Genomic DNA, 12,551 nt, shown 5'->3' on the forward strand with positions numbered 1-12,551 from the left:
TCAGTTGAGCTTCCGACTTCGGCTCAGGTCATAATCTTGAGTTCCAGCCCCGCATCAGCTTGCCACTGTCAGCACGGAGCTCATTTTGGATCCTCTGTCCCCCCTCCCTCTGCCCCTTCTCCACTTGTGCTCTCTTTCTCTCTCTCTCTCAAAATACAAACATTTAAAACAAGAAAGGAGACACAGGGAGGTAGCATGGGCGTTTGATAGGAGGGGAAAGATTCTCATGATGGATGAGGCTGATTATGATACATATCAAGGGGAAGGATTTGGTTGAGAGAAGGCAATTGATGATGTCAAGGTTGGGGTCATGGCAGAGAGGCTGGCAAGCTGGAGGGTATGGTGGATGCCAAGGAATGAGATTAAGATCAGAGAACAGGAAGCCTGCCTTGAATGGGGAGGAATTTGGGGTGACCACAAGCCCAAAAATGTGACCATGGGTGGGAGGTCAAGGTCAACCTCCTGAATAATAGAGTCTCATGGGGTTAAGCAAGATCTGGATGAGAAGACAGTGAGCCAAGACTGAAGCATGATGAGAATGAGGCAGGGCACAGCCCCAGGCAGAGAGGTGGCAGGACAGCCAGGTGGCTTGAGCCTCCAAGAAGGAAGGCTCTCATTAAAGAAAAATGGTCCTGTGGTAGCTACAAGGAACAAGGCTACCAATCTCTTCTTTGTAGGGGTCAAGCAGGACCCCCTGGGGGTCCTCAGGAAAGTAAAGTCCACAGGGAGAGTAGGTTTAGATGAAAAGGAGGGCCCAGGTAGGGAAGGGGTGACAGGTGGGACAGTGGCCAAGAATGATGGAGACCTCCCAGGTGGAGGCGTGCATGCCAGAAGACAGACGGACTCGGCACCGCCCGGCAAGGCCAGGAATGAGGGGTATGATGGACTCATTGCTCAGGCTGTCTCTCTGAAGAGGGTAGGCCCTGGGCCAAACGGACACTGGCTTGGGAGGAGCCACAGAGCACCCTCATAAGGAAGGAATTCTTATTCCCATCTGACAAGTAAGGAAACGGAGGCACAGAGTCATAGAGAGGTTAAGTAATTTACTCAAGGTCAGGGAGCATAACCACTTATTACTAAGTGATTATGATTATTAAGTGCAAATCTTGGAGCACAGTTTTGACTCTATAGGTCTGACTCCTAGTAGGTGCTCTTGTCCATCACGCCTGTAACAGCCACAGTAGACCTCCCTCCCTCCCTCTAAAAAAGACACCAAAACCAAAACACTGCAGCTTCTCTCCCTGCATTTCCCTTCCACTTAAGAAAAAGAGCAGCATCCTGTCCGCCCCCTGCCCCCCCCCCGCACTTTTCTTCTGGCCTATGGAAGGCCATTTTCCCTCTGTGACCCCAAAATGAGTGGAGGCCAGTAGCAGGCAACTTGCAGGGCCAGACCCTGAACACTGAGGACGAATCAGTGTCCAGTGGTCCAGTGGTGGGAGAGCATTGAATGGAGGAATGGGGGTGACCAAGTTGGCCCCAGGATGAGGCACCAGGCCCTGCCCTTCCCCTTGGTACCCCGCATAAGCCTTCAGGAGGGGTCAGGCTCTCTCAGTATGGCTGAGATTGAATTTCTTGCCCTGGTGAAGAGGGGGAGAGGGTAGACCTAGATTTAGGGTGACTGATTCAGTAAAACAAAAGGACATGAGGGCTCCTGGCTTGTCTCCCCACTGAGTTCTGAGCTCCTGAAGGCCGTGGGTTTAGCAATCCTTGGGTCCCTCCCAGGCGAGCCCACCACTTTGTTCTGGGCAGTCAGTATTTTGCAAATGAAACCTGGGGTCCAGCCTGGGGTGCTCAGGGCTGTGGAGCCAGACAGTCTGAATCCCAGCCTCAGTGTGGGTTAGCTTTGTGACTTTGAGCATGCCACTTAATCTCTCTGAGCCTGTCTCCTCACCTCTAAAGTGAGAGCAGGACCTAGGCTTGTAACTTGGTTTAATGCCCTTCTGCCCTCATTTTGAAATTCTTAATTTGGAACAAGGGCCCTGCATTTTCATTTTGCACTGGCCCCCACAAATTACGTAGCCAGTCTTGAATGGGAATAGTATTATCTACCTCCGACGGCTGTTGCAAGGATTAAATTAAATAATCTGTCTAAAGTGCTTAGCACAGAGTGCGCGATGCATGGGAAAAACTGCCTATTGTTCCCTACCATTAGATCATCCCCAGTGCTGATCTGGAGTAAACGAATGAAATGAGATACTGAGCCAAAGCCAGGTGAGCATCTGGAAGCGAAGGTGCCGGACCGAGGGGATTGTCCGGGAAGTGCGGGCATTTTTGTGCCCCACATAGCGGAGCACTTGTCCCCTCGGCTGTGATTTGCGCTGTGGCCCCGACACAGACACCACGCCTCGAAACAGTCCACTGGGTGGGAGCTGAGGACATGGGCGTGGTCTCGGCCCCGGGAAGTCCTTAGAGTCAAGGTCCCAGAGCTGCGTAGGGTTGACTGGGGTCAGTTGGAGCGTCCGGGCGGGACTGGGGGCGGAGTCAGCCCTTCCGTCCTTCCCGGGGGCGGGTCCCGGGGTGACAGCCCCGCCCCGCGCCTGGGGGCAGGGGTAGATGGGGCCTCGCGCATGCGCCGGCCAGCCGGGGCAGGGCGGGGCTGCGCTCAGAGGAAGGGGTTGGTGCCGGGATTAGGGGGCGGCTGGAGCGGCCCGGCGGAGCCCGACGTGGGCAGCAGTGGCTGTGGCAGGCTCGCGGGCGGCGGCGTGAAGGCCCCGGCCTGTGGGAAGACGCTGACAGAGGCGGGGAGGGTCACGCCGGCTGGCACGCTGCTGAGCGGGAGAGGCAGGGAGGCGCTGTAGGTCATGGAGCCCAAGGGCGCCCCGACCGGCCCGCCGGCCGCCAAGCCTAGCGCGGGCGACCCGGTGCGCATCTGGTTCAGGGTTGGCCTGGCCTGCTCGCCCCTACCGAACGGGTTGGTGGGGGATGGAGCGCTGAGACCTGCGGGAGGAGAGTGGATGGGGAGCTTGGAGTGCGCCAGGGGACAGAGCCCTAAGCGGAGGGGGGGGGGGAGACAGAGGCACGATCTAGGGTCCCAGAAATAGGGAAGAAAGAAGAGTAAGATTTTTAGGGCAGGTGCTGGGCTCTGAAAGGAGTGGAGAGAGAAGGGGCCCCCAGTGCTGCGACCCGGCAGGGATGAGGGGTGTCCTACCTGTCAGAAAAGGGTTTCTCGTCTTTGCAGCCTGGGGCGCCTTGACTAATGAGTCAAGGTTGACCAAGGAGGAGGCCGAAGGGCCAAGGAAAGACTCAGGAGTCCGGCAGGCGCGGGCCTCCTTACTGGGCTGGGTTAACCCTTCCTCAAGTACACCCAGGTCAAAGGCATCTGGTTCCTTGGTGCCATTTTGCTTAGAACTGGGAATGGGGTCTCCAAACAGGTCCAGCTCTGGAACAGAAATGGTTGAACTCATTGGTTAGGGACAGAGAGTGGTCACAATGTGGGAAGAAGGCGGGACAGAGGCCACCTCTGGGCAGGTCCCTCATTCCCAAGAGCTTCATCATCCAGTGCCTCCTGCTTACCCACAGGACTGCTGGGCTTCTCAGAGGGCAGGGTCTGGGCACCCTCCGACCCCTCCTTGGTCTCTGTGGATGCTGGAGGTTTGGCAAATGGGTCAAAAGGTGAGGTACCACCTAGAGCTAGTCAAGGAGAAAGAGGAAGATGAGATGGGCTGGCAAAAAGGTCAGGCACTGGTCTGAGCCCTATTAGGCAAGCAGCCGTCTTAACACAGACAGGATGTGCTGCCCTTTGGCACTGGAGGGAGGGGACCCAGAAGTCCTCCCAGGCCCCCACCCCCACCCTCTGGCCCTCTGCGTACCAGGTGCATTGGAGGTCTCCACTGAGGCTCCCCAAGGGTCAGCTCCAGTGTTGGGGAGTTGGTGATGGGGGGAGTTCTGTGCCCAGAGGTTTGTGGATGGGGGTCTGGCAGGCAGCACTGGGGTCCGGCCCCAGGGCTCAGAGGAGGAGAGCATAGGGGGCAAGTCCCAGGGCTGGCTTCTCGACAGGGCACTTCCTGAGGGGACAGGAGACCAGGGATCTGCAGAAGGCCCCCAGGAGGAGCCACTGGGCTCTGTGTTCGGCCTGAGACCTAAAAGGGGAACAGTACAGACATGACCCCAGGCCCGCCTTTACACCCAGCCCAGGGCCCTTCCCAGCTACCCAGACCAAGTTGGGAGGCCAAAGGTCCCATTTCACAGATGGGATGCTGACTCAGGACCACCCAGTGAGCTGGAGCCCATATTCGACAAGTTCTGCCAGGAGCGTGGAGTTCTGGGCATGGGCAGCTCAGGCCATCTTCCCAGTCAGGGCAGGGATGGGCTGGGGGCAGGAAAGCCAAGGTGTCGGGGAAGGGGGTGAGGGGGAGAACATCTCTGAGTTTTCCATGAGCTGGGCTCTTCCGATGTGATCTCCCATCCCTCACTACAACCCCATGTCCCAGAGGAAGCTGAGGCTCAGAGAGGGGAGTGTCTTGCCCATTGGCCCTCAGCTGTGGAGAGGGGGGTACCAGCAAGTGGCTGGAAAGGAAGAGGCTTTCTGGGGCCAGCCTGGAAACCTCCTGCAGCCCTGCGTGCCCACCTGGGATGTCCCATGGATCGGCAGAGCAGTGTGTGGAGGCCGGGGCCGGGGCGGGTGCGAAGATGTCTGCCAAGTCCAGGATGGAAGACTGCGGAGGGGGAGAGGCAGCTTTCGCTCAGAAGTGGGTGAGAGCAGAAGGGCGGTCCCTGGCCTGTCTTCCTCGGTCCAGCTCGTTCTCTCCTTTATTCACTTCACAGACATCTACTAATGATCCCTCATCTCTGTACAGTGCTTTGCAGTTCAACCCTGTGCAGTAGGTTAGTGGTGTGTCCATTTTATAGATGCACCAGCTGAGGCTCAGGAGAGGGGAAGTGATTTGCATGAAGTCGCAGAGCTGGGATAAACCCAGGCCTGCCTGACCCCTTCTTCAGTCATCCTGCTCCCCAGCCCATCGGTGGTAAAAGACAAGTCTGCCTTTGTAAGTCAGAAACTAGCCATAGTGAGCATGGGCAGAAAGGGGATAGAGACATTCTCGCTCCATGCACAGCTTTCGAGGGTGGCCTTGTTCCCAGAAGCTACCCACTCCCCTATTCTTGGAAAGTAAATATGTGAGCCCAAGATATTGTCAGTACCATGTGCCTGAGCCCACCTCCCCCATCCCGATCTGGATCCGCAGTATCACGTAATCCTAGAATACCAGGGGTGGAGGTGCCCAACTACAGGAGGAAACTGAGGCCACAGCAGTGATGTGCCCCAACTCAAAGTAAATGACAGCAAGTCCAGAACCCAAATCCAGCGGCAGAGGGGAGGGGATCGGGATTCTTTGTATCGCACTGTGCTCTCAGCTCAGTCATCAGCCCATGTGGTCTGGCCCGGGGGCTGCTGCACCCCCTCTCTCCCTATTTTCATTGAATAGATGCTTAAACAGTGCTTACTATATATGAAGTTCAGTGCAAATATCAACTCAGTTCTCCCAGGCTCAGTCAGCCCCTGCAGCCCAGCCCCTCCCTACCTGGCTGGTTTTCAGCTTCTCCTCCTCCTTTCTGTCTTCTCTCTCCAGTTCTTTGTCTTGCCAACACCGGACTGTAGCCCCAGTACCATTGGCCACAGGAGAGTCATCTCCCCGCCAGGACCTCACCTCCTGCGGAAGGCACAGGGGAGTGAGGACCGCATGAGCAGCCCAGGCTGGACTTGAGGGGACCGGAGCTGGAGTCGAGAAGAGTGCAGCGAGAGAGGTTAGGCACAGCAGGACCACTGGGTCCAGCGGGCGGAGCCTGGTTAGTGCCTGTGTAGCACCTGCACCCGTCTGCATCTGCACCAGCACCTACATCTGCACCTGCACCTGCACCAGCACCAGCACCAGCACCTACATCTGCACCAGCACCTGCACGGGAGGCTTGGCCTGCTACCTTCTCATGCTCCTGCCGGCTCAGGCGCAGAGCCAGCTGCAGCTGCAAGTCCTCATCCCTGTGGGAGGCTGGGGGGACAGGCTGCAAAGGAGAAGAAAGGGGTGAACTGGGCCCAATGCTCTCACTCCTACGTGGGGGCAAGAGAGGTGGATGGAGAAGGGCCCACCCTGAGTGGATGTGAGCATCCTGACCCCAAGGCATCAAGGTGTGTATGGCCTCCTCCCTGCCTGGATCTGTGGCGCGGTTTCCAAAATCAAGGAGATTGATCCTTGGCTTCTGGATCCCCTGAGCATCCCCAGGCCCTGCTGTGCGAGGCCCAGCTGCTTCCTGCCCAGGCTACCTGGATCCACAGAGGTGATGGCAGAGAGGATGATAACGGGGGCTGTGGCAACTGATGGCAGGAGTTGTGGGAGCAGCGTATCTCTGGGTCTCCCAGGAATGCGTCTGTCAGCACACTCACCGCTTTGCCTTCCAGGGGGCCTCGGTGTGCCCGTAAGACACACATGCACCCTCAGCCCCCTCGGTATTCACTGCCCTTTGCAGGCCCAGCTGGAGGGGTCTGCAGGCAGGGAGGTGGTCACTGCCAGGACAGTCCCAGGGGCACGAACAGGCCCTGTGCTGTCCCAGAGTAGAGGAGCCTAGGAGTCCAGGGTGTGGGGCAGCAGTTCCCTCACCAGCGCCCCCCGCCCCCCGGGGGTCCTCACCTTCTCAGCCTCCTCGCGGCTCATGGCCAGGGCCAGCTGCAGCTGCAGCTCCTCTTCTCCTGACGTCTGGGGCCGGGCCTGTTCCAAGTCTGACGTGTAGCGGGGGGAGGAGGACGAGGCTGCAAGACCATGGACCTTCGGCCATCGTGGCTTCTGTGCCACGCCCCTCGCCTGCCCCCTCCCCCACCACAACCAGGAAGCTCTAAGGCTCAGAGGGGGAAACTGAGAAAGGAAACGACTGGCAGCCGGGGCTCCAGGGGGCCTGGCAATGTGCTTGGCACTCTGTGTGAGGCTTCCCATGCCACCCCCAGTAGAGACTCCAGTCCCTCCTTTACAGACGTGCCAATAGCTGAGGGTTGCCCGGCCCAGGTCCTGAGGTACAACTTGAAGCCAGGTCCCCTGACTCTGGCTCCCGAACTCTTTCAGTGGGGGGCTCCATCCTGCCTGGGGTCATGTGAAGTGGGAGGGGGAGAGTTCCAGTCAATCAAGGCCACGGCTGTCAAAGCCCTCGGCACACTGTCAAGGGCTTTATGAAAGGAGGACCATCCCGAGTCCCCCTCAGATCCAGGAAGCCCATGCTGGGGCAGGGAAGAGAGTCCCAGAACTGCTCTGCAGGGGCGCAGGGTGCGGGGGCTCAGTCAGTTGAGTGTCCAACTCTTGATTTCAGCTCAGGTCATGATCTCATGGTTCGTGGGATTGAGCCCTGTGTTGGGCTCTGCGCTGACAGCACGGAGCCTGCTTGGAATTCTCTTTCTCTGCCTCTTCCCCGCTCACATTTCTCTCTTTCTTTCTCTCAAAAAAAAACCAAACTGCAGCACCCCATTTTCAGGGACAGTGCCCTTGAGCAGGGGGTCATGAGGAATGCCGCTGATGGAGCGCACCTTGTGCCCTGTGTCTGGGCACAGGGCCAAGGGCGTTCCTGAGCCCCATCTCATTGATTCTCACATCCAACACCTGAAGGATTTTCCCTGCCTCACAGATGAGGAAGCAGAGATTCAGACAGGCGGCCGTCTAGATCCTTCACTCCAAAGGGACAGAATAAGGAACGCTGCTGGACACCCGAAGCCTGAGCGTCTGCCACCACCCCAGCCCCCCAGGCACAGTCCCACTGTCGTCTATGCTAACTTGTGGGGCACCTGCTGTACCAGGCGTCCTGCCTTCTGCCATCGGTCACCTTCCTGAATGCCCAAGGCACCCCCCTGACCTCGGGCTGCCTCCTGACCCCAGCCACAGCCCCGGAGCCCACTCACAGTTGTAGGAGGATGGGGAACCGTGGCGACGGCTCAGGCCCAGCTGCCCACTGCCAATGCCCATGCCCTCCAGTGCCATGCGCTCCTTGGTCTTGAGGGCGTGGGTCCGCTCCTGCCGGAGGCGCTCCTCGTCCCTGAGCAAGGCCATCACTTGCTTGACCTTCTCACGCACGTTGACGCCCTGGTCCTTGCCGTCGCGGTCGATGTACTGGAAGTCCTTGAGCGTCTGGATGGTGTAGAGGTTCTCGCGGCACTGGTGGGCCACCCGCTCGGAGCCCGTCTTGAGCAGGTAGTCCAGCAGTGTCAGCGCCTTGTACACGTGCCGCCAGTTCTTGCCACTGTCGTTGAGCCGCCGCCACAGCATGCCCATGACTTCTGCGAAGGCCACCGTGTTGAAGGTCAGGTCGGCAATCTCCGACATGAGCGAGCTGGGCGGGCCCCACGGGTCATTGCTGGTGGCCTCGCGCACCTTGATCTCCGCCTCCGAGTAGTTGTGCACGATGTTCTTCACCTGGCGCCGCAGTGCTGAGGTCGTCATGGCCGGGGGCTTGGAGAGGGGCAGCCCCCGCCCCAGCCGGAGGTGAAGGGCCGAGGGCCACCGTCTCCAGGTCACAGTCTCCAGGGATGGGCCACCGAGCTCTCAGCAGGGCAGCTGCGTCCTTGGGGTCCACATGAGTCTGAGGAAGAGAGGGACCGGAACTCAGGACCTTGGGGGCAGTGGTCCCCCTCGGCAGCCATTCAGCCACGGAATGAAGGCCTGGCCAGGGGTCCCCGCTGCCAGGAACAGCCACTCACAGCGCTGATTCTTATGTTTCTTATCTTACATATTATTCTCGCAGCTTTGCGTGCTCATTGCCATTTTACAGTTACACGACAAAGACGAGATATGATGATTATTATCTCCATTCACAGACCAGGAGGTGAGGTAGAGAGAAGGAGTTCACAGAGCTGGTGCGAGCCGGGAGGAACCCAGGCAGCCTCGCTCCCCAGCCCTCGCCCTTGGCGGGAGACAGGAAATGCCTGCTGACCTCCCTCCTGTTTGCCTACATCTCCCATTTCGGCCAGGATCTAGCTTAGGACCTATCGCTTCAGCTCCTTGGTCCCCACTCATTTCTCACATCATTAATTTGTGCAGCTTAATTCATTCAGCACCTAGTACTTGGGCCCTTTGTTGAGCCCAACACTGTGCCAGACACAGAGCGCAAGTCCTGGAATGCACACATCCAGATGCAGGGCACAGACGATCCAGCCTACCATGGACTTGAGTAGGAACACCTAAGCTAGGAAAATCAGGGGAGACTTCCTGGTGGAGGCGACAGCCTGAGATCTGAAGGGGAGGGTGAGGAGGAGCAAAGCCTCAGGGCAAGGAAGGACAGATCAGAGGGAATACTTGAGCAGGGCCAGAAGACCAGAGAGGGAGATGAAGCAGGAAGAGGGTGTTTCCCTCTCTCAAAGAGACCTAGCCTCCGCCACCCCTGTCGTACTCACACACACACACACACACACAAGAGCACTAAGGCCAGGGAGGGGGCGCGGCCTGCCCACCATCTCACACTGTGGGTGACAGAGCTGGGACTAACACCGAGGTCTCTAGAAGACAATCCAATACTCACTGTCAGGGCTACTGGTTTTGCAATTAATTCATCTGATTGCTTTATTGTTTCAGTTTTACCACCAGCATGTAAGCTCCCTGAAGGCAAGACTGCTCTGGGCTCCCCACACCAGAGGCCCTGGGTACAGGGTAGTTCCCTGATACCCCAGCGGAGAGGGAATCCAGCCCCTACCCTCCCCACAGCGTCAGGACCAAGCCGTCCGGGGAAAGCAAACCCAGGCTCAAGACTGAACAATGTTCTTCCAGGGTCCTTCCAGAAACCAAACCCAGAATCCCGCTGCCACGGCTGTTGCTCTGGAATGGGTATGCGCACGCGCACACACACACACACGCGCTCGCACACACCAGGCTGGACCCACAGAACCTCCCACACCACCTGGGAACCCCCACCCCACATACATACTGGGACTCGACAGGAGTCAGAAGCTGCCTGCGCTGCTCTCCCCCAATCCGGGCTTTCCCTCTACGCAGCCCTGCCAACCCTGGGCTCAGTTCAAAGCAGCCAGCAGGCCTTGGCAGGAATCTCCAGGGCCCAGGTGCCTGGGAGAGCTTGGGCCCCGAGGAGGGGATCCTGTGGGAGAGCAGGCGGATGGGGTGCTGCCTGAAAGGCTGCCTACCTTCTGTCTGCTGTCTGTCCGTCCAGCCGGGCAGGCCTTCTGTGGGGATGCCACGGCCAACGCTTCTTTCACTCCTGCCCTCCTCCTCACTAGTGACTCACACCTATCTGTACCTCCCCAACCAGTGGGCTGGAGGGTGGCAAGAGTCAAGATGAGAAATAATTGTGCCCCACAGCCCGCCCTGAGCGCACGCCCCTCCCAGTGCTGGCCACGGAAACCAGCAAAACCAGTCAGGCATCCTGACTCCACCAGCAGCCCTACCTGAGCCTGGCGGCCCGAGCCCTCCAGCCCAGCCTGGGGTAGTGGGAGGGGTCCTGAGTGCGGACCCAACCGGGTGGCCCTGGCTGGACTTTCCTTCTAGAAGCGGGAACGGAGGAAACTCCTTTGCACATCTCTGCTGGAGCTGGAGGAAGAGCCGGGTCAGAAACCCCAGGGAGGTGCCTGGATCTCCCTTCCCTGAAGTTAGAAGGGACGAGGTGGGGGGGAGGAGGGAAAAGGGGGCAGGGTGAGGCCCAGGGAGCACGGAAGGGAGGGAGGAGGAAAGGAAGGATCACGGGAGGGAGCCGCTGGGAGCCCTGCCAGCGGTGTTACAAGCAAAGGGTTTTATCGAACACAATATGCCCAGAAATAAAAGGGACTGAAACAGAAACCCAGCAGCCAGTGGCAACAGCGGCAGGCCCCGGAGGCCGGGTATGGAATTACTGCAGTGACCTTGAGCCAGACCCTGTCAGGTGGAGGGAAGGACACTAAGAAGGCAGAGCCTGAGAGGCTAATTCAGAGATGGGGTGGGGGGGCAGGAGGCAGGAGGGGGTGGGGCGGGGGGGTGGGGGAGGTAGGGCACAGAGCACAAGTACCTGCTCTCTCCTTTACACGGGGCGCCCAGGAGAACTTTACAGGGGGTTGGGGCGGGGAGGGGGCTCCTTTTCTCAGCACTAAGGGAACCTTCAGGGCTGAGGAAGTAGATGGCATCCCCAGAGTGGGGATTCAGGGAGAAGGAAAGAGCCTAGATGGGTCGAGTCACACGCAAGAGTTTGTCCAAAGTGTGTGTGCACCCCACCAGCCCACAGCCCCTCCCATCCACTGCTAAGGAGCCCTGGCCCCTGCCCTGCATCAGATCAGCAGCCACCACAGAGTGGGGGGGTGGGAAGGGAGTGGCGGTGCCCTAACACTTTCCCGCAGAGGGACAGGAGTGAGCTAGAGCTCAAAGCTGAATTCAGCCCCCAGGTGGCTGAGTTCTGGGGCCCTGGAATGGGGTGGGGGCTGCCCTGATGCTAGAGATGTTGGGGAGGCTGAGGGGGAGGGGTAGGCAGAGGAGAACGGGAGTCTGTGGGGGATGCCACCAAAGGCGTTAATCCCAGGGTGGGAGCCGACCTTCTTGGGGGCTGCAGGGCAGGAGGAGGGACCAGCAGCAGGCAGGAAGCCTCCAGGATCCGCTATGGCCCTGCCCTCCTCACCCCTCTCTGCGGGACCTGAGAGGGAGCCCAAGCCCTGAGCCTTCCATAAGAGGCAGCACGGCTTCAGGGAGGTGCCAGCTTACCTCCGGTGCAGGCTCCCTTGGCCCCAGCCTTCAGGGAGGTGCCAGCTTACCTCCGGTGCAGGCTCCCTTGGCCCCAGCCCCGGGGACCACGAGCGGTCTCTGCAGTGACCTTCCGACCTGCGCGGCAGGGGGACAGCACAGCCACGGGAGCGTCCCCAGAGCCATCCACCGCGGACCCTCGTCCTGGAGATACCCACCCTCTCCCAGGAGGCGAAGACCCCTCGGAAGGGTGGAGGCAGGGTCCCCAGAACGGGCTGCAGCCCTGCCTCTCGCCCCCGTGTGTCCTAGCCGCCCAGCCAGCAGGCAGGCAGCACTCGGAGGAAAGTTGCTCAGCTGGCCGGGCAGGTCTGCCTCAGCAGTAACAGGACACAGGAGGACGTGCAGGCTTGTTAACCCCTTCCTGCTGGCTGGGCAGGCGGCTCCGGCCGAGGTGGGAGGCCTGCCTGCCGGCTGTCCCCAGGACAGGCACACCCAGAGCCAGGGCCGGTAGCCCACTCCCACTCTGCTGTGAGTTAACCCTTCCCCTGCCTCAACAGGACATAGGGAGGAGAGGCCTCCCACACCTGTCCCAGCCCCGCCCCCATCTCTCCTGAGCTGGGAAGACCTTTCCCAGGGGCTGGCCCTTTAGTGGTGTCTTGTTTTCTGTGGGCTCCTGCTGGCCCCCTCAGCCACCACGGAGAGGGGCACGCTGGCTCCGGGCACAGCCTCTCTTGGCCCCTCTGAGTGACCTGCTCTCTCCAGAACTCCTCCAGCTCTCAACTAGAGGACGCTGAGGGCCACGAGGTCCTTATCAGAAGCACCGAATGCAAAACCCAAGGGGGCAGGAGGCTGTGGCCACAGCCCCATGGCCCACTCGCACCCCCACTCCACCAGCACTTAAAGCAATGAGCCCAACATTGCCAAAGCTGTTCTTCA

At 59.4% G+C, this 12,551-nt stretch overlaps 1 protein-coding gene across 5 annotated transcripts; it reads right to left on the reverse strand.

Annotated features, from left to right (window-relative positions):
* Positions 1-1,023: 1,023 nt before the first annotated feature.
* EPN3 (epsin 3) lies at positions 1,024-11,948 on the reverse strand. Of its 5 annotated transcripts, none has more exons than XM_029928021.1 (10): positions 11,687-11,948; positions 7,871-8,547; positions 6,621-6,739; positions 5,917-5,997; positions 5,520-5,648; positions 4,568-4,655; positions 3,810-4,079; positions 3,514-3,630; positions 3,149-3,379; positions 1,024-2,937 (listed from the first exon to the last, which is right to left on the reverse strand). In XM_029928021.1, exons 2-10 carry the CDS (start codon positions 8,406-8,408, stop codon positions 2,603-2,605), a joined length of 1,908 nt encoding a protein of 635 aa, XP_029783881.1. In that variant the 5' UTR covers positions 8,409-8,547; positions 11,687-11,948; the 3' UTR covers positions 1,024-2,602. The 5 variants fall into 5 exon arrangements, with proteins under 5 accessions (XP_029783881.1, XP_029783883.1, XP_029783882.1 ...); XM_029928023.1 differs by lacking the exon at positions 11,687-11,948 and adding an exon at positions 11,637-11,664; XM_029928022.1 differs by lacking the exon at positions 11,687-11,948 and adding an exon at positions 10,361-10,475.
* Positions 11,949-12,551: the final 603 nt, after the last annotated feature.

Source organism: Suricata suricatta, chromosome 17 (genome assembly GCF_006229205.1).
Source record: "Suricata suricatta isolate VVHF042 chromosome 17, meerkat_22Aug2017_6uvM2_HiC, whole genome shotgun sequence".
NCBI lineage: Eukaryota > Metazoa > Chordata > Mammalia > Carnivora > Herpestidae > Suricata > Suricata suricatta.

Excerpts from the sequence above, each read along its gene's own strand:
- EPN3 (XM_029928021.1), bottom strand. The coding sequence starts at position 8,408 with ATGACGACCTCAGCACTGCGGCGCCAGGTGAAGAACATCGTGCACAAC. Across the intron at positions 5,998-6,620 it reads GCCGCGAGGAGGCTGAGAAG|CCTGTCCCCCCAGCCTCCCA; the intron begins GTGAGGACCCCC and ends TCTCCTTTGCAG. Across the intron at positions 2,938-3,148 it reads GAGAAACCCTTTTCTGACAG|GTCTCAGCGCTCCATCCCCC; the intron begins GTAGGACACCCC and ends CTCCTCCCGCAG.